The 24,570-nt window shown below is 43.0% G+C and overlaps 1 protein-coding gene across 5 annotated transcripts in view; it reads right to left on the bottom strand.

The window, feature by feature from the left end:
* The window catches only part of ASTN2 (astrotactin 2), a 1,047,916-nt gene that overhangs the window by 157,169 nt on the left and 866,177 nt on the right, over nucleotides 1–24,570 (bottom strand). For all 5 annotated transcript variants that reach the window (XM_024996359.2, XM_024996356.2, XM_024996355.2 and 2 more), the window contains 2 exons: nucleotides 16,807–16,940; nucleotides 15,125–15,273 (listed from right to left, as the gene is read on the bottom strand). In XM_024996359.2, the coding sequence (XP_024852127.1) occupies nucleotides 15,125–15,273; nucleotides 16,807–16,940 (283 nt within the window). The remainder of the gene's footprint in view (nucleotides 1–15,124; nucleotides 15,274–16,806; nucleotides 16,941–24,570) is intronic.

Below are 24,570 nucleotides of genomic sequence, written 5' to 3' on the forward strand. Positions count from 1 at the left end.
AACCACAAAGGTTTCAGAAGGGAATGTTGAAGCCTGTAGAATGCTTGAAGATACACAGTAAATCTACGGCCACAAACAAAGTTATTGGATTTAATGACACGGAGGTTATAGATGCTTGTGGAGAAAAAGCTTTCAGTAAACTTGGAGGTAGCAGGGGACAGACTAGAGGGAGTGAAGGAATGAGTGGAAAGTGAAGAAATGAAGTCAGCCGCTGCAGACTCTACTTTCAAAAGTGTTTATAAAGAAAAGGAGTGGGATGGTCATGATATAGTGTAAGATGTGGAATTTTTTTTAAAGAAAAACATAAGAGCACATTTAAATGATAGTAAAAAGAAGAGAGATTGGAAGGACAGATCGGAAACTAAAGAAGGAGAGGTTGAAAACAGAGAATATAGGGAGATAACTGATACATCAAGTTTCCTAGGAAGTTAGTAGGGCACAGGAAACAGTGCAATACAAGGATTAACGTTAGAGGAAAAGAGAACCTCCTGCACTGCATCAGGAGAGGAAGAATGTGCAGAGAGAAGCATATGGATTTAAAATAGTTAAGGAGACAAGTTTACCTACTTCCTACACGCGTATATCTTCTCGGCAAATGAGGAGACACAATCATTTGCTGAGAGAGGGGGAAGGATAAGTTGCCACGTGCTGAAGGACGGTGAAACAGAAAGCAAATTGATAGGAGTCTTGTAGGATGGCTGACACTGGCGACTGATGCTACATTGGTGCCAAGTATCCCCAACTGTGTCCTTTGCTCTGGCTGTTTGATTTACGTACTAGCAGAGGAGGAGATGGAGAGCTGTGGCATGCATCCAATGTAGGCGTTTGCCCATGCAAGGCAGCTGAAGACCAGAAAGGCAAAAGAGATCAGGAGCTGGTTGAGAACAGTGATTAAATTATGAGCCATGAGCTCTGCCATGAGGCCTCAGTCCATCTGGGTTGCTATAACAAAATATCATGATGGGTAGCTCCTAAGCAACAGAAATGTATTTCTCATAGTTCTGGAGGTTGGGAAGTCCAAGATCAAAGCATCAACCAATTTGGGGTACACTCCTCATAGATGTCCTTCTCCTGACTGTAACTTCATGGTGGAAGAGTGAGGAATTTCTCTGGGATGTCATTTTAAAGGACACTGATCCAATTATGAAGGCCCTGCCTCATGACCTTATCACTGCCCAAACGCCAATACTATCAGGGGTTAAGGTTTCAACATATGGATTTTAAGGGGACATAAACACGCAATCCATTTCACATGGATAGGGAGGTGACTCTAAAAAAAGTTGAAACCGATGGATGGAGACAGAGCTGTGATACCAAGGAATGGGAAATCAAATTGAGTTAAAAGATGTGGTAGGAATGAGAGATCAAAAATCAGACAGGATAAAAGACAATGGTCAGAAAGTGGGATGCTGGAGCTAATGCGTTTTGGTGGGACAACAACGTCACAGGAGGACAACTCCAGGGTGTGCACTGGCAGCAGGCGGCCACTAGGGGCAAGCTTGCTGGAGACGAGAAGGAGTGAGGGACAGCACTGGGGCAGGGAGCCCAGGAGGACTCGAGCACCTACCGAGTGGAACACAGACGGAGGAAGAAGAGACTCCAAAGCAGCACTGATGCTTAGAGCATCGGTTTCAGTTAAGGAAAGAAGATGGACACTGGATGATATTTGATTTTATCTTTTGGGGTGGATGACTGCATTTTAGGGTCATAAGGCAGGATGGACTGAATCCTAAAAAAAGTCTTTGAATGGGAGGTAGGCACCTGCGTATCCTAATTCTTCTCTGCCCTGGAAGGAGGTTCTAGAGAGAACAGAGGGCAAGCTAACTTTTCTTCTCTTGGTATCCATGGTGGGTGACGCGAAGTTGCTTCAAACGTCAAGCAGGGTGACAAGTGGCCATGGGGAGAAAAAGGACACCAGAAGAGCAGTCTTTTCGGCCAGAGGGCGAGTCCTACATGGGAGCTGGTATTCTTAAGTGAGGTTTAACCAGTATGATTAACTAGTGGGAACAGGATCTTGAACTCACTTTCTGTGTAGCCTTTACTGACACCACTAAACTGAGTTAGAATCGTCTAATCCTTGCTTTTACAGTACCCAACTTGTTTCATCACCAACCATGCTTAGTGTAACTTCTTGCTAAACTGTTATCTATCTCCTAAAACCCAAAACCCATGTGTGCTCAGGAGCAGCCAACTCTTTGCGACCCCATGGACTGTAGCCCACCAGGCTCCTCTGTCTGTGGAATTTTCCAGGCAAGAACACTGGGGCAGGTTGCCATCTTCTCCACTAGGGGATCTTCCCGACCCAGGGACTGAACTCGCATCTCTCATGTCTCCTGTCTCGGCAGGTGGATTCTTTGCCACTAGCACCACCTGGAAAGTCCCATCTATCTCCTGGTGGACATGTAAATGCCACGAGAGTGGGAATCAGGCCTGTCTTGCTCCTATTCCATGCCCACCATGCTCTGTAGCATCTGAACCATAGTAAGAGTTCCATATACACGAAGGAAACAGATGAATGTGCTTTGTGAACTGGTTAAAAAAAAAAAAAAAACCCACCCTGTGATATAGAAGGCAGGCTGGGTGGCATGCGGGAATGGAGAGAATTAAGACCCTCCAAGTACCTTTTCCCTCTGGAGGCCCTTGACTTGAGAAACCTCTCACCCCAAGAGCGGCTAGAGTGACAGAAACATTTTCTGAGGACCTGAGATCAGTTCCAGATGTTTGCAGTCGTGTTGGTTTGTACCTCGCCCTGTAACACATATTTCCGTCACCCCCTCCACTTGAGCTGGGGGAGCGGGGCCTGGGCTCCAATGACATCACCTCCTTCAAGCTGGTCCCGGGCAGCAGACAGCAGGCGGGTGAGGCCCCCTCTGGCTTCTCAGACAAAGGGTACGGCTCAGCCACGGCCCGCGCTGTTCGAGGAGCTATGAGTAATTCCTACGGTATTTCATAAACAGCTCCGATGCAATCGCTCCATCACAGCCCTGCCGCCACCGTCCCCTTGGCTACTGGGGGCTGGGGGCCTGGCGGTCCTCTGCCTTGAGTTGATTCCCCAGACAATTCGCCTCCATAACTGCTCCCCTTCGCTTGACAAGGTCAGCAATCTGAGGTCTAAGAAGGGATGCTGGAGTGGAGGGGATGGCGAGGGAGAGAGGGTGTGTGTAGGGGTGTCCTTTCTGCTGTAGATGAGGCTTGATGGAAACAGGAGAGAAGAGAGAACGGGGTTGGGGTGGGTAGAGACATCTTCTGACCATTCAGGACATTGTTCCTGACTCAGTTCTAGATGAAACCAGATCAGCAGCTCATGCCTAAGCGGACCGAAGAAGTAAAGATAGGAAAAGATAGATTGAGACATAGACCGAAGGTGACATGAAGTTAAAAAAAAAAAAAAAAGACAAAAGAACAGACAGAGATAGATGCCAAGAGGGACATACATACAGAGAGAACAAGAAGGAAGGAAGGAAGGAGAGAGAGAGAGAGAGACCTAGAGGTCAGAGAATGGGAGACACGATAAGAGGGGAGAGCTGGGAGGAGAGCCTGGTGCTGGAGCAGCCCATCAGGCTCCTGGATGCCAGCACAGAAAGGGGCACAGACCAGCTCCAGATGTTGCTGCCTTTCACAAAGACATGTGGTGGGTGGTGGAGAGGGCCTGCGCCTGGTTGCTGTGCAGACCAACAGAGCCAGCTGGCCTTCCAGCCTTGAACCAAAAACCAAAAGCTGGAAGCTGGGAATCTCACGGTGAGAGAGAGAAGTCTCTGATTTTTAAAAGGTTAAAGAACCATTCCAGGAGATGACCAAAGACAGTGCAGGGGAGTATGGTGGGGGCGGTCATGACATTGGGTGAGACGCTTCTCCTTGCCTTTCCCTTTCTGTCCCTTACAGTGAAGGGTTGCACTCACTGCTTATGGTCCTGCCGCTCTAAAGTTTGGGGATTCTCAGAACTGCCATGTAGGACAAAGAAGCAATGTGCCTGAAGGGCTACGTTCTCTATTAGGTCAGAGCCCCCAGCGGCCATCAGGTGTCCAAATACTCCATCCTGCCCATAAACACAGACACCTTATGTTCTCTCATGTCTGCCTGCTTCTTGGTTTATTCTCAAGAACAGCAATGCACACCAGAGGTAATATCATTGGTGGAAAGATGTGTGGACTTGGCAGGGAGAGAAGATCAGAAACCAGGGCCCCCGTTCCAGCACTGACTCCTGTATGTAACCTCTGGACAAGCCGCGCCGTCCCACCTTCCTCAGCCTTTTCCTCTGTAGGTCAAACATGGGGTTTGGACTCATTAGATATGCCTGTGCCTCAGCCCGCCTCCTTATTCCAGCCCCCAGCCCCCGTGCATCTACTACCCCTGCCCAAGAGGCCCAAACCTATGCCAACTGCTCTGATGAGGCCACGTGGGAGCACCAGACGTCTGTTTTTAATATCGATGACAGATTAGCGTGCGGGGAATTCAGCCACCCCCCAAAACAAGCCCTGTCTCTGCTCCAAACAACTGGAACAGGAGGCTAGTTATGCTTGGCTTTCCCAATAGAGTCCCAGGACGGACAGAGCAATGGCTTCTCTGAAGGAAACAAAGCGGGCGCCAAACCCAGGGGTGGGGGGCAGGAGAGGGAGACGGGGAGGGAGAGTGAGCATTTCAACAGCTAGTTCAAAAGGGTGTTGAACAGATGGCAGTCATAAAGAATGTGTGTGTGCCTGTGTGTGCCTGTGTGTGCCTGTGTGTGTGAGGGAGAGAAAGAGAAAGAATGTGTGTATGCATGTATATCTGTGCACACGCATGCATGAGCTTGTGAATAAACAATTACAGCACTGGACTCGGCTGCCAGCAAAAATCTGGAGAGATCAAAGAGAAAGCCCACATTTCCTTATTCTGGCCTCACCTGGCCAAATGTGTGAGTAATCCTAATGCTCTAACAAAACACGTCTTAAACCTTATTTTATTGTTTATTTTCTTCCTAACGCTGAAGTTTCCTTTAAAAAAAAAAATTCAAGGAAATTACAAGCAACTACAGTTTATTAGTACTTCCATGTCCCAAGAACTGTGTTACATTTGACCCTCAAAGTAGCCTCGTAGCTATCCCATTCCACAGATAGGGAACCTGAGACGCAGAAAGGATGCTGACTGGCTCTTGCTTTCTCAATGAGAAGTGATGGGAACTAAAAGTAGAAGCTAGATTTTCAAAAAACAAAGAAGCCCAAGCTCCTTAATTAGGCTTGCATTCCCTAAGATAACGCTCAATAAAGTAGACTGAAGTTGTTAAAATTGGTCCAACTTCACCTTTGAGATTGTTGAGATACAGTAAAAGTGGCATGGAGATAAATAGATAGGATTTCTGCTTCAGATATCCACTGCCAATCATCTTTGGTGTCAATTAATCATGACACATTTTAGGATTATGATGTACTCAGCTAATCTCTGGGACTTTATAAGACCACACAGCACTCAAGGAAGTAACATCAGAATTGAAAACTTAAGACATGTATATAGCTACCCACATACAATTCAATTTAGTGAACATTAAACATCTATGTATGTCAGGTTCTGTGGAAGGATATCAAATTACAAGGACATAAGAGTCATTGTCTGGCTTCTTTAAAGACAACTGTCACTGAAAAATTCAAGAATTGGATGCTGGAGAGAATTAAGGTCAAGTAGCACAAGGAAGTGGAGAAGGCAATGGCACCCCACTCCAGTACTCGTGCCTGGAAATTCCCATGGACAGAGGAGCCTGGTGGGCTGCAGTCCATGGGGTCGCGAAGAGTCGGACACGACTGAGCGACTTCACTTTCACTTTTCACTTGCATGCATTGGAGAAGGAAATGGCAACCCACTCCAGTGTTCTTGCCTGGAGAATCCCAGGGACAGAGGAGCCTAGTGGGCTGCCATCTATGGGGCCCGCACAGAGTCGGACACGACTAAAGAGACTTAGCAGCAGCAGCAGCAACACAAAGAAGAATTAGAAGAACCTGAAAAGATGGTGGCAGATATGTCATTATCTTCAAACTTATGAAAGGTAGCAAGGAGAAGGAGGGGTAACATCTGTAGAGTGCTCCCAGATCATGTAACTAAAAAGTTAATCTCTATCAAAAAAAAAAAAAAAAACTCCTAGGTAAGAACACTGGTTCCTAAACAGTCAGAAGAAAGAATCTTAGATTTCCATTTCTGGACTAGATGGTGACATAGAGACTAGATTTATTTACCCTACTGCCTGAAATATTAATTTTTTTTTAAAGAAAAGAACATGAGTTCTCAAACTGAAAATGTGGACCAGAGGCCTGAGATAATGAAATATGGAGAACAAATTCTGTGAGCCCTAAAACTCCCCCAGATTCCTGCCTTTAGAGAGTTTCTAGGGCACAGCAAGGAGATAACTGGTAGACTCCCTAAATTAAGAAGACAGAGTTCTTAGTCTGGGAAGACCAAAAAACTGAGAGCTTATAGAAGAGAATAAGGGAAAGAAGAGGGTTGCACAGAAAGAAAATTTAAGAGATCTTTCTCAAAATTTAAGAGATCTTTCAACTCATCAGAGTACTGGTGGATGGTTGTTTGTAAGGAGCCTACCAAACCAAGAGGGTCAGATAGAACAATGCCCATTGCTCATAGAGGGGCCAGAATAGTGCTTATTCCTCCCAGTTACACTGGAAAATTTCACAATTCATGGGCCACTGTGTAGAATACATAGAAGTGTCTTGCCTCGGTAGTAGGGAATAACTAGCCCTAGACTAAACACTGCTCTGGTTCCATCTAACCAATTCTAAAAGCAAGACCAAAAAGAATCAAACTATTTCCAAGTAAGTTAACTGTGTCTCAGAATAGAATTCAAAAATATTTATAGGAATACAAAAATATCCAGCACCAAACAAGGCAAATATCACAATGCCTGGCATTCAACCAAAAATTACCTGGCATACAAAGAACAAGGGAATTCAACACATAATAAGGAGATAAATCAGTCCATTTAAACTGACCCAGAACTCACACAGACGTTAAAATTATGAAAGAAGAACATCAAAGCCATTATTATAACTCTCTTCCATAAATCAAAAAGGTTAAGAAATAAATACACTAGCCAAATTCAAACTGAACTTCCTAAGATGAAAATTACAATGTCTGAGTTAAAAAAAAAAAATTCACTGCATAGACTAACAGTAGATTAGATTTTGCAGGAAACACTAAAGACACAGCACTAAACACTATTCAAAATGAAACAAACAAAAATAAATAATTTTTTAAAATGAAAAGAGCATCAGTGAGATAAACAACAATTTCAAGTGACTAAATACACTTATTATTAGAGTCACTGGAGGAGAAAAAAGATGGAAAATAGGAAGAATAATGGCCCCCACTTTTCCAGATGGGGTAACACTTTAAACCCATAAATCTAAGAAGCTTAATAAAACTCAAACATAATAAATAACAAATTGCTCAAAGCCAATAGTAAAGGAAAAAATCTTAGAAGCAGCCAGGGGGAGGGGAGTATGTTTATATAGGGGACAAAAAATAGAAATAAAAGAGATTTCTCAATACAAATAATTTAAGCAAGATATAGGAGCAACAACTTTAAATTACAAAAAGAAAACTATGTCAGTCTAGAATACAGTATCCAGCAGTAACAACTTAAAAAAAAAAAAAAAGGCACAATGAATTCATCATTAACAGACCTGAAATATAAAAATAATAAAAGATATCTTTCAGACAGAAAGATAATAAAATCAGATGAAAATATGGATGCATGTGAAAGAATGAAGGGCATCAAAAAAGTAAGTACATGAGTAAACACATAAAACTAATTTTATTAATTAAATATATTTAAAGGGTAATTTACTTTTTAAGGAAAGTAACAATAATTATGAATCATCTTCATATGAGTAAAATGTATGACAATACAAGATAAAGACTCAGAGGAGAGAAATAAAAGTACACATATAAGGTTCCTCTACTGTATGTGAAGTGCTATAATAGCACTTGATGGCACATTGTGATACATTAAATATGAATGTATGAACCTTAAAATAGTCACTAATAAAAGAAAAGAGAGTTATAACTATAGTAAGTCAACAAAAGAAACAAAATGGAATCAACTAAAGAAGATATTGTCACTCTGCTTATTTAACTTATATGCAGAGTACATCATGAGAAACACTGGGCTGGATGAAGCACAAGCTGGAATCAAGATTGCTGGGAGAAATATCAATAACCTCAGATGTGCAGACGACACCACCCTTATGGCAGAAAGTGAAGAGGAACTAAAAAGCCTCTTGATAAAAGTGAAGGAGGAGAGTGAAAAAGTTGGCTTAAAACTCAACATTCAGAAAATGAAGATCATGGCATCTGGTCCCATCACTTCATGGGAAATAGGTGGGGGAAAAGTGTCAGACTTTATTTTTCTGGGCTCCAAAATCACTGCAGATGGTGATTGAAGCCATGAAATTAAAAGATGCTTATGCCTTTGAAGGAAAGTTGTGACCAACCTAGATAGCATATTTAAAAGCAGAGACATTACTTTGCCATGAAAGGTCTATCTAGTCAAAGCTATGGTTTTTCCAGTGGTCATGTATGGATGTGAGAGTTGGACTATAAAGAAAGCTGAGCACTGAAGAATTGATGCTTTTGAACTGTGGTGTTGGAGAAGACTCTTGAGAGTCCCTTGGACTGCAAGGAGATCCAACCAGTCCATCCTAAAGGAGATCAGTCCTGGGTGTTCATTGGAAGGACTGATATTGAAGCTGAAACTCCAATACTTTGGCCAACTACTGTGAAGAGCTGACTCATTTGAAAAGACTCTGATGCTGGGAAAGATTGAGGGCAGGAGAAGGGGACGCCAGAGGATGAGATGGCTGGATGGCATCACCGACTTGATGGACATGGGTTTGGATAGACTCTGGGAGTTGGTGATGGACAGGGAGGACTGGCATGCTGCGATTCAGGGGGTTGCAAAGAGTTGGACATGACTGAGCGACTGAACTGAACTGAAAGATAGAGGGGATGGAAGAAGATATTCCATGCAAATGGATATCAAAAGAAAGCTGGAGTAGCAGTACTCATATCGGACAAAAATAAAGACTGTTACAAGAGACAAGGAAGGCCACTATATAACGATCAAGGGATCAATCCAAGAAGATATAACAATTGTTAATATTTATGCACCCAACACAGAAGAACCTCAATACATATGGCAAATGCTAACAGCCATGAAAACAAAAACTGACATTAACACAATAATAGTGGGGGACTTTAACACTCCATTTTCTCCAATGGACAGATATACAGACAAAGAATTAATAAGGGAACACAAGACTTAAATGACACATTAGACTAGGTAGATTTAATTGATACCTATAGGACATTCCATCCAAAAGCAGCAGAATACACTTTCTACTCAAGAGAACATGGAACATTCTCCAAGATAGATCACATCTTGGGTCATGAACTAAACCTTGGTATACTTAAGACAACTGAAATTGTATCAAGCATCTTTTTTTTTTGGCCACAGCACTATGATATTAGGAATCAATTATGGGAGAAAGAAAGAAAACCCGTAAAAAAAAAAAAAACCACAAACACATGGAAGCTAAGCAAGATGCTACTGAATGGCCAATGGATCATTGAGGAAATCAAAGAGGAAATCAGAAATACCCAGAAATGGAGGGCAGTGAGAACGCGGTGACTCAAAACCTATGGGATGCAGCAAAATTTATTCTAAGAGCGAGGTTCATAGCAATACAATCCCACCTTAAGAACAAGAAATATCTCAAATAAATGACATAACATTGTATCTAAAGCAATTACAGAAAGAACATCAGCAGGAACAGAAGGAAAAAAAAAGTTAGTTAAGGAAAGAAATCATAAAGACAAAAGCATAAATAAATGAAATAGAAATGAAAACAATAGCAAAGATCAATGAAACTAAAAGCTGACTCTGAGGAAATAAACAAAATTGATAAACCTTTAGCCAAATTCATCAAGAAGAAAAGGGAGAATACTCAAATCAATAAAATTAGAAATGAAAGAGAAATTACAACTAACACCATAGAAATACAAGGATCATAAGAGACTACTACAAACAATTATATGCCCAAAAAACTGAGCAACCTGGAAGAAATGGACAAATTCTTAGAAAGGAACAACCTTCCAAGACTGAACCAGGAAGAAATATAAAATATGAAAAGACCAATCACAAGTAATGCAATTAAAGCTATGATTAAAAGTCTTCCAGTAAACAAAAGTCCAGGACCAGATGGTTTCAAACACAAATTCTACCAACCATAACTGATTAATAAAAACCATATGACCATTTCAATAGATGGAAAAAAAAGCTTTTGACAAAATTCAACACCCATTGATGATAAAAACTCTCCAGAAAGTGGGCACAGAGGGAATCGACCTCAGCATAATAAAGGTCATACAGGACAAATCCACAACAAACATAATTCTCAATGGTGAAAAATTGAAAGCATCTTCTCTAAGATGAAGAATAAGATAAGGATGTTCAGTCTTGCTATTTTTATTCAACATTGTTTTGGAATTCCTAGCCAGGCCAAACAGAGAAGAAAAGAAATAAATCGAATCCAAATTTGAAAAGAAGAAGTAAAACGGTCACTGCTTGCAGATGACATGATACTATACCTAAAAAATCCTAAAGATGTCACCAGAAAACTAGTAGAGCTAATCACTGAATATTGTAAAGTTGTAGGATACAAAATTAATACACAGACATACCTTACATCCCTATGCACTAACAAAGAAATATAAAAAAGAGTAATTTGAAAAAGAAAGAGTAATTAAGGAAACAATCCCATTTCCACTGCAACAAAAAGAATAAAATACCTAGGAATAAACCTGTTTACAGAAGCAAAAGACCTATACTCAGAAAACTGTAAGATACTGATGAAAGAAATCAAAGAGAACACAAACAAATGGAGATATACCACAGAAGAATCAATTCTGTGAAAATGACTATACTAATATTCAAAGCAATCTACAGATTCAGTGCAATCCCTGTCAAGGTACCAAAGGCATTTTTCACAGAATTAGAACATTTTTTAACATTTGTATGGAAACACAAAAGACTCCAAATAACTAAAGCAATCTTCAGAAAGAAAAATGGAGCTAAAGGAACCATGCTCCCTAAGTTCAGACTATACTAAAAACTTCCTGTAATCAAGACAGTATGGTACTGGCATAAAAACAAAATTGTGACTCAAGGGAGGATTGAAAACCCGGAAATAAACTCATGCATTGATGTTCACCTAATCTATTACATGACAAAGGAGGAAGGGATATAGACAACCATTTCATAGTAATAAAGGGTTCAATTCATCAAGAGGATATAAAACTTCTAAATGTTTACTCAGTGAATAAGAGCTTCAAAATGCATAAAGTAAAAACTGATAGAACTATAAGGATTAATACATAGATGTATCCACAATCATCATCAGAGGTTTCAATACTACACTTTCAAGTACTGAACAGTAAGAAGACAGAAAATCAAAGAATTCAGAAGACTTGAAAATCACAACCAACAAATCTGATCTAACTGGTATTCACAGAGAAACTCATTGATAAATAGAAGGGTAGACATGATTTTAAACTGGACACTGAAAACAATGATAGACCAAATTTGATGCCATAAAATCAGTCTCAATAAATTTTAAATGATCCAGCAATTCTACTTCTGGGCACTGATTCAGAGAAAATAATAATTCAAAAAGATACACACACCTCAATATTCATTGCTGCACTACTTACAATAGCCAAGACATGGAAGCAATCTACATGTCCATCAACTGATATATGGATTAAAAAAAAAGAGAGAGAGATACATACATACAATGGAATATTACTAAGGCATTAAAAATGAAATGATGCATTTGCAGCAACATGAATGGGCCTGGAGATTATCATACTAAGTGAAGTCAGACAAAGACAAATATTATATGATATAATTTATATGCAGAACCTAAACAAAAAACAATACAAATGAACTTATTAACAAAATAGAAACAGAGAACGAACTTTTGGCTATCGGGGGGAAGGATCAGGGAGAGGAAAAGATTGGGAATTTGGAACTGACATGTACACACTGCTATATTTAAAACAGATAATCAACAAGGACCTCATGCACGACACAGGGAACTCTACCCAGTATTTGGTAATAACCTAAATGGGCAAAGAGCTTGAACATATGTATAACTGAATCGCTTTGCTGTACACCGAAAACACAACTTGTTAATCAACCCTACTCCACTATAAAATAACATAGAAAAATTAGAGATTAAAGTCATAAAAAGCATGTACTCTGACATAGTAGAATCAAATTAAAGCTCGAGGAGAAAGATATCTAAAAAGTCTCCAAATATTTGGAAATTGAGTACCATGCATCTATAGAGCCCAAGGGTCAAAAAAGAAAACTAAAGGGAAATTAGAATGTCTTACAAGAAAAATCTCAAATCAACAACTTCAGCTACCAAGTTAAAATTAACAACAAAAAAAATAGGAACAAACAAAATCCAAAATAATCAAAAGGAAAAAAACAAAAACACAAACACAACAAAGATCAGAGTAGAAATCAACAAAATGAAAAATAATAGTGAAAATAGGTGAAATTCAACCTGATTCTTTAAGAACATAGGGATTCCCAGGTGGCTCAGTGGTAAAGAATCGGCCTGATAACGCAGGAGACGTAGGAGACACAGGCTTGATTCCTGTGTTGGGAAGATCCCCTGGAGTAGGAAATGGCAACCCACTCCCGTATTCTTCCCTTAAAAATCCCATGGAGAGATGAAAGAAATTACCAATATCAAGAATAAGAGATTGACATCACTATAAATTCCATAAATATTAAAATAATAACAGAATATCACTAACAAGTTTTTTTTTTTTTTCCAGTAAATTTTATAATTTACATGACATGGATAAATCCTTTAAAACACACAAGGTACCAAAATCAGTTAAGAAGAAATACATAGCCTGAGTAGCCCTATATCTATCAGAGAATTAAATTAATAATTTAAACCAAGAAAAGTTCCAAGCTCAGATTATTTCACTTGTGAATTCTACCAAACAATTTTTAAAACTATATCACCCAAACTCAGATTCTACCCAAACTCTTTGAGAAAATTAAAAAGAAGAAAGTGTCTTGCAAATTTTTTTGAGAGCCCAGAGTTATGCTGACAGCAACACAGATACAAGCATTACAAGAAAACTACTGATTAAAACCCCTCACAAACAAGAATACAAAAATCTAAATAAAATTTAAGCATAACAAATACAACAATATATAAAAAAGATAGTGTATCATGACTGTGTGGGATTTATTCCAGGAATGCAAGGTTTGTTTTTTTTTTTATCGTTTGAAGATGTATCAATATAATTTACCATATTAACAAACTAAGCAACATAAACTATGGCACACATAACTCAATATTCATTTTCTAATTAAAGCAAAGCAGCAAACTAGCATTCAGCTTTTTACCATCAAATATAAAAAATAAAGATACAAGCATTGTGTTGGGAGCAAGACAGACCAGTTGTGAGACTTTGGGAAGGTCACAGACCTCTCTGGTATTCATGACTTGATCTATCAAAATAGACTTGGTAATTGTTCGGCGACTACTATCAGCAAAACAGTCACCTAAGAATTTTTACCACTTGCCTCTCTCCCCCTATCCCCAATACCCCATCATCCTTCTAACCACCTCCACCGAAAAATGATTTGAATCCATCCATCTGAATCACAGCACTGTGGGGACAATTTGAACCAACATATCAATTTGAATAACTGTCCATGCACAGAAACAGACGCACAAGAACTAAGGTTTCTAGGTAAATAGAGAGTGTAGCTCCCAGGTGAAGCACAAAAGTAACAAAAAAAAATGCTTTGAGGAGGGTCAGAAAGATAGATTCATGTTACTCCTATAACCTCTTCCCCAGGCCTGAGCAGCCCAGTACAGAGACAGAACCATCCCTATGGAAGTAAACTGAAGTCGCTCAGTCATGTCCGACTCTTTGCGACTTTCCCTATGGAAGGAAAGAGAAAACTGAGGCCCACTCCACCTGCACTCCAGAGTCAGCTCTCATGGCTGCAGGCGGCTCCCAGCAGATGTCTGTGTGGATCCAGGCCTCTGGCTCAACCCAGCAACTGCTGGCTCCAGGGCCCGTGCAGCTTCTGTAGCACCAGGCTCCCTGTGGGCTCCCCTGAACCCAGGTTCCCATGCCACCTTGGCACCTGCCAGCTCCAAAGGCCCCCAGGTGATCTATCCTTGAACCCAGGGCTCCATCTGGGCCCAGCATGAGGTCAGCTAGCACCAACTCCAGATTTCGACCCACCCCAGAACCAGGCTGGCTCCCATGGCCCCAGGCCCCTGACACTCACCAGCGCCAGGCCTGCTCTCGTGGCCCAGCCTCAAGTCCAGCTCCCACAGATCCAGGCTCCCCACCTGCCCTCAGCCAGACCAGCTCTGCAGATCCACCTTCAGGATGAAGCAGCCTCTTGTACACTCTTTAAGAATACTCAAAGCACTCAGGCCTAGAGGAGGAAATGGCAACCCACGCCAGTCTTCTTGCCTCGAGAATCCCATGGACAGAAGGGTCACAAAGAGTCGGAGACAACTGAGTGACTGGCCACAAAGCACTCAGGAGCCACTTTTCTCATCTTCTTCCGCAGGTCTGGGTGATTTCCATATCCTCCACCCCAACACGAAAGACAACTGTCTCAGGACATCACAGTGGAAACGGGAATCCCTCGAATGTCTTTATCTCAGTCCCAGAGATAACATATTCACAGATCAAGGTCTTCAAAAAAGGTAACCTGTAGACCCTTCCAAGTAGAAAAGGTCATATCCTTGTTTGAATTAACTAACACCTTAGTATACGACTTTGAGGATCCAACTTAGAGACTCAGAATTTTCTTTCCAAGTACAAATTGCTACCTTCCCCTGCTGAAAATCACACCAAAAGCACACAGGTGTGGGCATGAGGTCACAGACACCAAACAATGACACTTCCCGATGCCTTCTCAGTTCAGAAAACACCAAGTGTGCAGAGATATTTAGATAATCCCAGTTGCCCTCCTCTGTCACACCATCTCAACAAAAGAGGAAGCCTTGGGCTTTCTACTTACCCGTGTAGAGGTCTGTATCTGTGTACTCGTCCACTTTCTTGTGCTGCAGAATATAGTCAGAAACCTTGGTCCCAATAGCTGGCTGAACGTCCACCCACTCCAAGGAGACCACGGTGCTGGAGGGCTCTACTGTTGGGGAGAGCCGCAGCCTGGGGGGATGACAGGGAAGGTGGGGGTTTTTTGCCAGCCAGTACTGTCTGGGCCCCAAGGAAGTGTGCATGTGTCCAGATTAAAAGTGTGGGTTTCAGTCTGGTTTCAAACTTGGATTCAACCCACCAGTAACCCTTTGCATATACTTAGGCAACTAATCTCACCTCTTTCAGCCTCTGTCTCCTTGTTTATAATGGGGATAAGAAGAGCTACCCTTCAGGATCCACGTGGAATCCAGTAAATTAATCCAAGTGCACAGTACGTGCCCACAGAAAATCGATTAGCTTGCCATTTGTTTAAATTATTTCTCCATGATGCTTCATTGTCAATTAAATTGGCAGTGCCTTCAAATACAGTATCTTCCAGCGTCCCTGACATTCTCTTCAGTCCCCCAGTATATCAGTCAATGTTTCACTATCCTTAAATCAATAACCCCTCACAGAGGGCAGGAATCCTTTTATAAAGGAAGAAATAACAGAATGCTCGAAGGTGAGAACGGGGAGGGTCCTTTGAGAGAAAAAGTGCAATCCCATCATTTCATAGAAGTAAAAGCAAGGTCCAGAAAAGAGAACGCTCTGCATAAAGTCACACAGCAAGCTGGGGACAGAAACACGACGGTGACTTTCCATGTCCCCCAGCCCAGATTCCTTCTCTCTTTCCACCATAGCCGCCAACTCTTCAATGACTGTCTCACAAGGGATCCTCAGTATTGGTTCCTGCCCTGATTTCCTCTGCTCCCCACTCCACCCTCCTTCTTAACCTTACTCCCCTAATCGTGATGACCTTTCTCTACTTCCTCAAATGGTGAATTTCCCAGGTCAGGGCTTTCCCAGGCGCTCTGTCTTTTTCTTGAACCATGTCTGTTGCCATTGGCTGCCTGACAAGCCTGACTCTAATTCAGGTCTTCTCAGAGAGGCTTCCAGGCTATCTCCCTCTCCTCCAACTACAGCCTCCCCGTTTTGTTCTCTCCATTAGCACATCTTTTCTTTTTCTCTCATGTTTTCATTATTTAAACATTTAAATGGTACGCTGCTTCTGTTTTTGCTTTGCCATCTGTCCCCTTCCCTAAATGGTCAGCTCCCTAAGTGCATACACTGGGCCTGTCTTGCTCATTAGTGAATTCTCCAGTGTCTGACACATAGCAGGTGTTCAAAACTTATTTGTTGAATGAATGAATAACAGAAGCTCCTTAGAAAAGGTCCTACCCTTTCTTTATCTCAGTAGCCCTGGTGGTCAACACGGGACCTGACAAAGCAGTAGTTGGCATCCAGTAAACTTTTGCCGAATGGATGGGTTAAAAGAAGTAACGATGGATGGCTTGGTGCTATTAAAATAGCACATGCTGCAGTGTAAGCGTCTACCCCTGAGCCACGATTTTGTTCTGCCAAAGCTCCGTGCTTTTGCATAGGAGGAAGCAGGCCCCCAGAGACTTCAGGCCTCTGGTGAAGCATCCTGAGAGGAGAAGAAAGCCATGGCCTGGGTTGGCAGGACAGGCGTATGAGCTTGTGGAAAGGGGGCCCATACATACGTACACCGGCTGCGGGAGGGGGCTGCAGTTGGGGAGCCCACTGGCGTCGAAGGCGCTGAGGTCACACCTGCACCAGTCATCAATCACATCCCCTTTCCCCGAGCACCAGTAAGAGCTCATCAGTGCACTCCTGAAGGCCTGGAACAAAGGAGAACAAAAGAGAGGATGATGACAATGGTGGAGAGGAGAGAGTCAGTCCCAGAAGCCACGCCGGTAGTGGCCCGAGCTTCAGAACTGTCCTCCTGGGCGCAGGGCACCATCTCCTGCCTAAGGCCCTAGCATTCTAGCACCAGGTTCTTCTGTGTTGAGTCATTCCCTACCCAGTAGCAGAGTGATCACTGAGGCAGAACAGTAATAGCATCCCGTGAGATCCTCCCCTGGGCCTGACACTCCACCTATGCTGACTTATTTCACCTTCACTAGCCCACACAATAGCTATAATAAAAAATAACTCTTATTATCTCCCATTCTACCAACTGGAAAACTGAGACACAGAAGGTAAGTCATTTGTCTGAGGTTCTGGTAACTGAAGGGAGCTCGTAACTGATGGAGCTGGGATCTGATCCAAGGCGGTCTGGCTCCAAACCCTGCCCTCTTTAATACCTCAGCACACTGCTTGCTGTAGCAGTCTGACCACCTCACCATGCTGCTTATAAACCTTCAGAGACTCCTCAGAGCCCTCAGGACAAACTCTAAATCCCTTGCTCTAGCTCCTGACCACCTCCATGGTCTCATCTCTCACCACTCCTGATTTTCCTTTGCATGCTACCATCCACACTTATGCAACCATTACCATGGCCATCAACACTGAATTCCTGTCTAGGAAAAGTGTTTTCTAAATCAGGAGATAGCAAAGCATTTCTGCAAAGGACCAAATAGTAAATATTTCTGGCTTTATGGCCAGTCTCTGCCACAATTACTTAACTCTGCCTTTGCAGCATGAAAGCAACATAAACGATAGTTTAAATGAATGGGCATGTTTGAGTTCCAGTAAAACTTTATTTACAAAGACAGCTGACAGGCTTGATTCATTCTGAAGGTCACTGGTTTGCTGACCCTTGTTCTAAGTGGTGATCAATGTTCTATTTAATTACAATGTGCTTCACTGTCTCTTGCTCTTTTTTAAAAAAACACACCCTGTCCTCTCTACTGGAGTACTCTCAACCCCACCACCATCTTGGAAACCAATTTGCTCTTTTGTTCTCAAATACACCCTTCTTTTCTATGGGAACCTTACCTTGACTTTAGGCCTGGAAGCAGGTTTCTCTTCCAGACACCACAGCGTGCTGCGTCACAGCTAACCAACACATTCATTTGCCCGTCTCACCCAACAGATTCTGATCTCACCAAGAACACAGGCCACGCCTTATCCACATGAGTCTTCTCATGAGACTGAGAACACTTATTCGGTCAAGATTTATTAAATAAATTAATGGACACTGAAAAACTGATCATAACGCTTAGGCTCAGATGTGCTTTCTGCTTTGCGTGTGCGCTCAGGCACTCAGTCATGTCTGACTCTTCATGACCCCGTGGCCTGTGGCCTGCCAGGCTCCTCTGTCCATGGGATTTCCTAGGCGAGAATACTGGAGTGGGTGCCATTTCCTTCTCCAGGATCTTCCTGACCCAGGGATAGAACCCACATCTCCTGCACTGGCAGGTGGATTCTTTACCACTGAGCCGCCTGGGAAGCTCCATGCTTTCTGCTTTAATCGCTCCATCTGTACTGCCATTGCATGGCACTGGGGATTCAGAATGTCTGACAGCTCTTCTTTAAACTTGGGGATTCCAGAGAGTGTTGATCTTTTATTCTTTGCCAGGTAACAGGTTCCACATGCTTTCTTCCTTTCTCTTTTCTTTAATGATTTTTTACTTTCTGTGTACTTTTTAAAGCTTCCCAACACCTACTACTAAGGACACTTGATTACCCAGGTGACACTTTTTGCATCTTGCATTGGTCAAAAGACTCAAGCACAGCACATTCATGTAATGTGGGTGTGCCTCCTTAGCAAAGAACACAGACCTAGAAGGAGAAGACGTGCAACAGGAACACTATCGTGTGAGCCTCCAACACAGTCCTCTCAAGGCCTCTGATGAGAAGGCTTCGATTATTCCTGCCCTATGTCCTTTCTCATATTCTCTCCTAAGGGATGAAGAAATGATCTAATGTCTCCCGAATTAAGAATAGCGACCCAAAGAAATAAAAAAGAACTATAATACAAGCTAACGTCCATGGGGTTGCAAAAGAGTCGGACACGACCAAAGTGACTTAGCGTGCACGCACGGTGTTCAGGAAGCACCTAGCCACACAGTGTAAGATACTTTAAGGGAATTAAAGGGGAATTTTCACAACGGTCCTGAGAAACAGACTCTACAATCTTCATTTACAGGTGAGGACTAGGAATCAGAGCAGTGAAGTAGTATTCCCAAGATCACACAGCAAGCGGATGATGAAAAGAGAATCCCAACCCAGACCTCTGTGACTCAGAATTATAGGTCTTTTCTACTTAACTACTTGGGATAGCGGGGTTGGTTCCAAGTAGGATTGCCAGACTCAGTAAATAAAAACACAGGATGCCAACTTAAACTAAAAATTCCCAATGAACAACTTTTAAAGTATAAATATATCCCATTCATTGTTTGTATATAATTTATGTGGGTCAGAGTCTGGCACACAACAATAGCATTGTCCTTACTAAGGTTTGATATTGCTACATTACCTAAAGTTGGCTTCCCTGGTGTCTCAGACTGTAAAGAATCTGCCTGCCCGTGCAGGAGACCCAGGTTCCATCCTTGGGTTAGAACAATCTCTTGGAGAAGGAAATGGCAACCCACTCCAGTATTCTTGCCTGAAGAATTCCATGGACAGAGGAGCCTGGCAGGCTACAGTCCACGGGGTCACAAAGAGTCTGACACGACTGAGTGACTAACACTTGCCTACAAGTCAACTGATGTTAGGAATAAACGTCTGTTCTCCTTCAGCACCAGAGGGGGGCGCTCTCGTGAGGGCAGAAACCAGGTGGGCTGGCAGGAGGTCACTGTCAGACTTTCTCCTTCCTCCATTCGCAGTTTCCCCCTTACTTGAATTAGCATGTAAAACTGCTCGTGGCTTATGATCCTGTAACATCTCCAGCTACAGCTAAGGGCTTCATTATCACAATGGGGAAATCCAGAGGCATGGGTGAAAGTGACACAGATGGTAAGAGCTTGCCCTGGACTCCAGCAAAGGGAGGAGGGAGAACATCCTGTTTTGCGTATGTGTTTTGTTTTGGTGTGTGTGTGTGTGTGTGTGTGTGTGTGTGTGTGTATGGTTTTTGTAATCAATGGTCACTGGGGCTTGTGAAAAACAAAACAGGAAATCTCTCTGGACTTTGTGAGTTTCACCATCCAAGCAGCTCTTGGGAAGAAACCCTGCCTGTGGATCTCCACATCCACTGGCTCTTTCCCAAACCCTGGGGAACAGAATGGGGACTGCAGCGACGGCCAGGCAAACCGTGGACAGAGCTCAAACGCACGCTGATAAAAGGCCTGCTTCAGACAGGGAGCCCTTGCAAGGCAGCAGGAGCCAACATGCGTCAGCTCAGGTCCACACTTCCTTATGTCTCCAGTGCTTGCAACACTTCATCCCAAATCCAAATAGATCCCGAGGGAGAAGCAGCATAGAATGTTCCAGCTTCCAGGGACTCTGTAAATCATCTAATTGAATCCGTTTTGCAGATGCACATACAGTGGCCCAGAAAGGCTAGCTGGCTCATTCATGGCAATAGAGCAACTTAGCGGTGAAATGACTCTGTTCCTCCATTTAATCCTCAAAATTTCCCTTTGAGATAGGTGTCCTATCTCCATTCACAGATACGTGGAGGAGTAGGGATTTGAACTGAAGTCCATCTGAATTCTGGCAACCTTGACTACCTCTGGTCACACAGGAACAATAAATGCCAAGATTTCATCCAAAACATCCTTTTCAGCTGCTCGGCTTGTACCACGTGCTTCTGTGGTGTTCGTGTGTGTGCATGTGTGTGTGTCTGCGTGTGTTCTCAGAGGAAAATAAAACTTTACACTGGAGGCATTGTTGACTCTTAGCATTCGAGTAAATGAAGGGACTTAAGAAACAAATCCTGTCCTTAATACAGGGCTAAGGGTTACATTTGCATGGCCATTTGTTTTCATGACAATGAAGGCTTGCTCACTGCTAGCGAATGTTTCCAACTTCTGGCTAATTAGCTAGCAAACCAAGCCCGGCAGGATGAGAAAACAGCCACAAAAATGTTAAGCAATCAAAATAAACAGGGATTTATTCCTGACCCTGTTGTTACTTCTCTAGTTGAACTCAGCATAAGTTATTTCTCCCATTAAGCCTCAATGTCTCCATCTGTAGAATGAGGACACAGAAGCTTTATTTTGAAAGGTTTAATTCCCTGAACTTCCTCCTCCGTACCATGTGCCATCTAGATGCTAAGAAAGGTGATGAACAAGACCTAGTCACTCCAGAGGACTTGACTTACCTGTGCTCAGTCGTGTCTGACTCTTTGCGACCCCATGGACTGTAGCCCACCAGGCTCCTCTGTCCATGGATTCTCCAGGCAAGAACACTGGAGTGGATTGCTATTTCCTCCTCCAGGGAATCTTCCCGACCCAGGGACTGAACCCACGTCTCTTTTGTCTCCTGCACTGGCAGGCAGATTCATTACTACTGGGCCACCTGGGAAGCCCTCCTGGGAACTGCAAAGGACTCACAGTCTAATGATGAAGACATACACAATTACAATTAATATGGTTCAACTGTTATGAAGTAACTCACGCCAGAGGTTTATGGAAATGCAAAGGAAGAGGACTTCACAGCTCTAAAAATTCTGACAATGTCTTAGGAATCTTAAACTTCAAGATGACACTCCATATTTAAGATAGATGCTTGGGATCATCTATATATAATGGAAAGTCACTAAGCCAATGAATTAAATTCCATATTCTATACTTACGGTGGCTATGTTTTCCATTGACAGTTATACTGAGGGGCTGACACCAAGTCTGCTACTTTTGACACTGAGATGGTTCTAGTTTGTGTAACCACAAAGATGCCCTGATCTTCTCACTCAAGTCTTGATGAATATGTTATATTCAGTATTAATAAGCGTGGTTTTGAGGCTGTTCAAGCCATACTGGTTAAGGAGATGAAAGGCCTTCTAGAGACAAAGGAATAGACTACCTTTTTACCCCCAGGTTCCCTATTCGTGCCTGATACAGTCTCTAGCAGGTAACATAAGTCAGCCAATATTTGTTAAATTGAATTAAAAGTTCACATGGAATTCTGAATGACATGAACCAAGTTTATAAATGATATCATACTACTACTACTACTACTAAGTCTCTTCAGTCATGTCAGACTCTGTGAGACCCCATAGACGGCAGCCCACCAGGCTCCACCATCCCTGGGATTCTCCAGGCAAGAACACTGGAGTGGGTTGCCATTTCCTTCTCCAATGCATGAAAGGGAAAAGTGAAAGTGAAGTCGCTCAGTCATGTCCAACTCTTAGCGACCCCATGGACTGCAGCCTACCAGGCTCCTCTGTCCATGTGATTTTCCAGGCAAGAGAACTGGAGTGGGGTGCCATTGCCTTCTCTGATATCATAAAGCCAGGTAAATGTGTATGTGTGATGCTCTCCTTCCCCTAAGATTACTTGTATCTCACATGGATTTGGTACCTCCAAGCCAGAAACTGGGGGGTTACTCTGGGCTCCTCCCTCTACCTCATATGTCTCAAACCAACTTCTCTCACCTGACCCCACAGCTGTCTTACTGGTGTGGGTGAGTAATGCCTCTTCTCTAGGCAACTGTCATAAACTCAACTAGCCTTCCAGCTCCGACCTTTCCCAGCACATCCTCTCCCAGCTTTCTAAAACATCACTGCTACTCCACCCACCTTACTTGCTGCTGCTGCTGCTGCGTCGCTTCAGTCGTGTCCGACTCTGTGCAACCCCATAGACGGCAGCCCACCAGGCTCCGCCATCCCTGGGATTCTCCAGGCAAGAACACTGGAGTGGGTTGCCATTTCCTTCTCCAATGCATGAAAGTGAAAAGTGAAAGTGAAGTCACTCAGTCGTGTCTGACTCTTTGAGACCCCATGGACTGCAGCCTAGCAGGCTCCTCCATCCATAGGATTTTCCAGGCAAGAGTACTGGAGTGGGTGGCCATTGCCTTCTCCACACCTTGCTTGAACCCCTTCAAAAGCTCCACCACATTCTGGTCGAGGCCTCTATTTCTTAATCTTTCAAAGTCCTCTGCTGTTCATCCTGTGGCTCTTCTCCCATCTCCTCCTCACCATTGCTGCTCTAGGCGCCAGCATACAGGATCTTACAGGAGTGCACTGCTTCATACCAAGCCTTTCCTCATACTCTCTCTTTGATCTAAAATGCCCTTTCCCCACTTATGTTTCCTTGCTAAAATCCAGGGCATGTTTTGTTCACCAGGATCCTATCACACTCGGGAGATTCTGTCTCTCTCTCCTCTCATTCAATTTTTGCACATTTCACATTCTCTTGAAATTTGCTTGTTTATGTGCACTTCTTGCTTATCAGGCTGGGAACACTTCCAAGCCAAGGTAATATATTTGATTCATCTCTCTCTCTCCCCAGCTGCAAGCAAAGGAGTCAACATATCATAGGGTCCCAAAAACATGTGTTAAATTCCATAGATATAGGTAATAGGATGCTTGGCCAAAGAATGAATGTGTATACTTGCTATTTTTCTTTTTCCAGCAAAAGAGATGACAGTAATGCAACTGATCACCTGAAAAACATTCAGTTTCTCTGGAGTCACTGAAAAGAGGGTTGGGGTGGGTTTGCTGGTAGAATGCCTTTTGGAGACATTTGGGATTACAGCTTGGAGGAGGGTAGGTGGATACCTGTTTGCCCTGGAAGTACTCAGATCTAAAGTAAGATGCTAATAGGGCCCAAGAGAGAGATGGGAGGAAAGGGGGTGGTTGGCATTCTAGTTTTGTAGGGAGATTAGTACCTGAGCCCATGTTGACCATGTTTAATTGGTCAGGAGGAGCTAGGATGGATGGGCATGGAAGGGTTAAGGAAGGCATCGGAGCAGGGCTTGTGCAGAGACAGAAATAGTATTTTAGAGCCTGGCCTGGACCTCTTAGATAGGATCTACCTGAGCCGCCTGCCATACAGCCATCTGCACACCCCCTAGAGTGTCTACAGGAAATGTCCATCACTCGTTGTCCTGGTAGCTGCAGGACTTGGAAACCAGAGGCTGGAGACCAGAGGCTATCGCCCCCATTCTTTGTGGAAAAAAATAAGTGATGCTGGTATGTCCTGACAGTGAGGAGATTAACTGGTCATCTTGTTACTAATCAATGGGTACATACTTAAACAGATATGTGAGAACATGTTTGGGAAGAGAAGTGGTTAACGTTAGTTGATTTTAATCTCTTATTCCCAAACAGAGTAGGAAGGCAGTTGTGATGACTTTAAAACATGACCCTAAACATCTTTGACATGTTCCTCCGCACAAGGCGGGATCCAGGTTCTCTCCCCTTGAGTCTGTGCTCTACACCTGCTTACCAAACTACTGCTGCTTCAATTTCTGGGCTCAGGTTTTCCGAAGCTGGCAGCTTCCATGTCATGTCTTTTGGAATGTTCACTCTTAGAGTCCAACTGCCGTGCTGTGAGGAAGCCCAGACAACATGGAGAGGCCACGAGTAGGTACTGTACCAAGAGACCCAGCTGAGGTCCCAGCCAGTAGCCAGGGTCACCTGCC

The sequence above is a fragment of the Bos taurus genome, chromosome 8 (genome assembly GCF_002263795.3).
Source record: "Bos taurus isolate L1 Dominette 01449 registration number 42190680 breed Hereford chromosome 8, ARS-UCD2.0, whole genome shotgun sequence".
Taxonomy (NCBI): Eukaryota; Metazoa; Chordata; class Mammalia; order Artiodactyla; family Bovidae; genus Bos; species Bos taurus.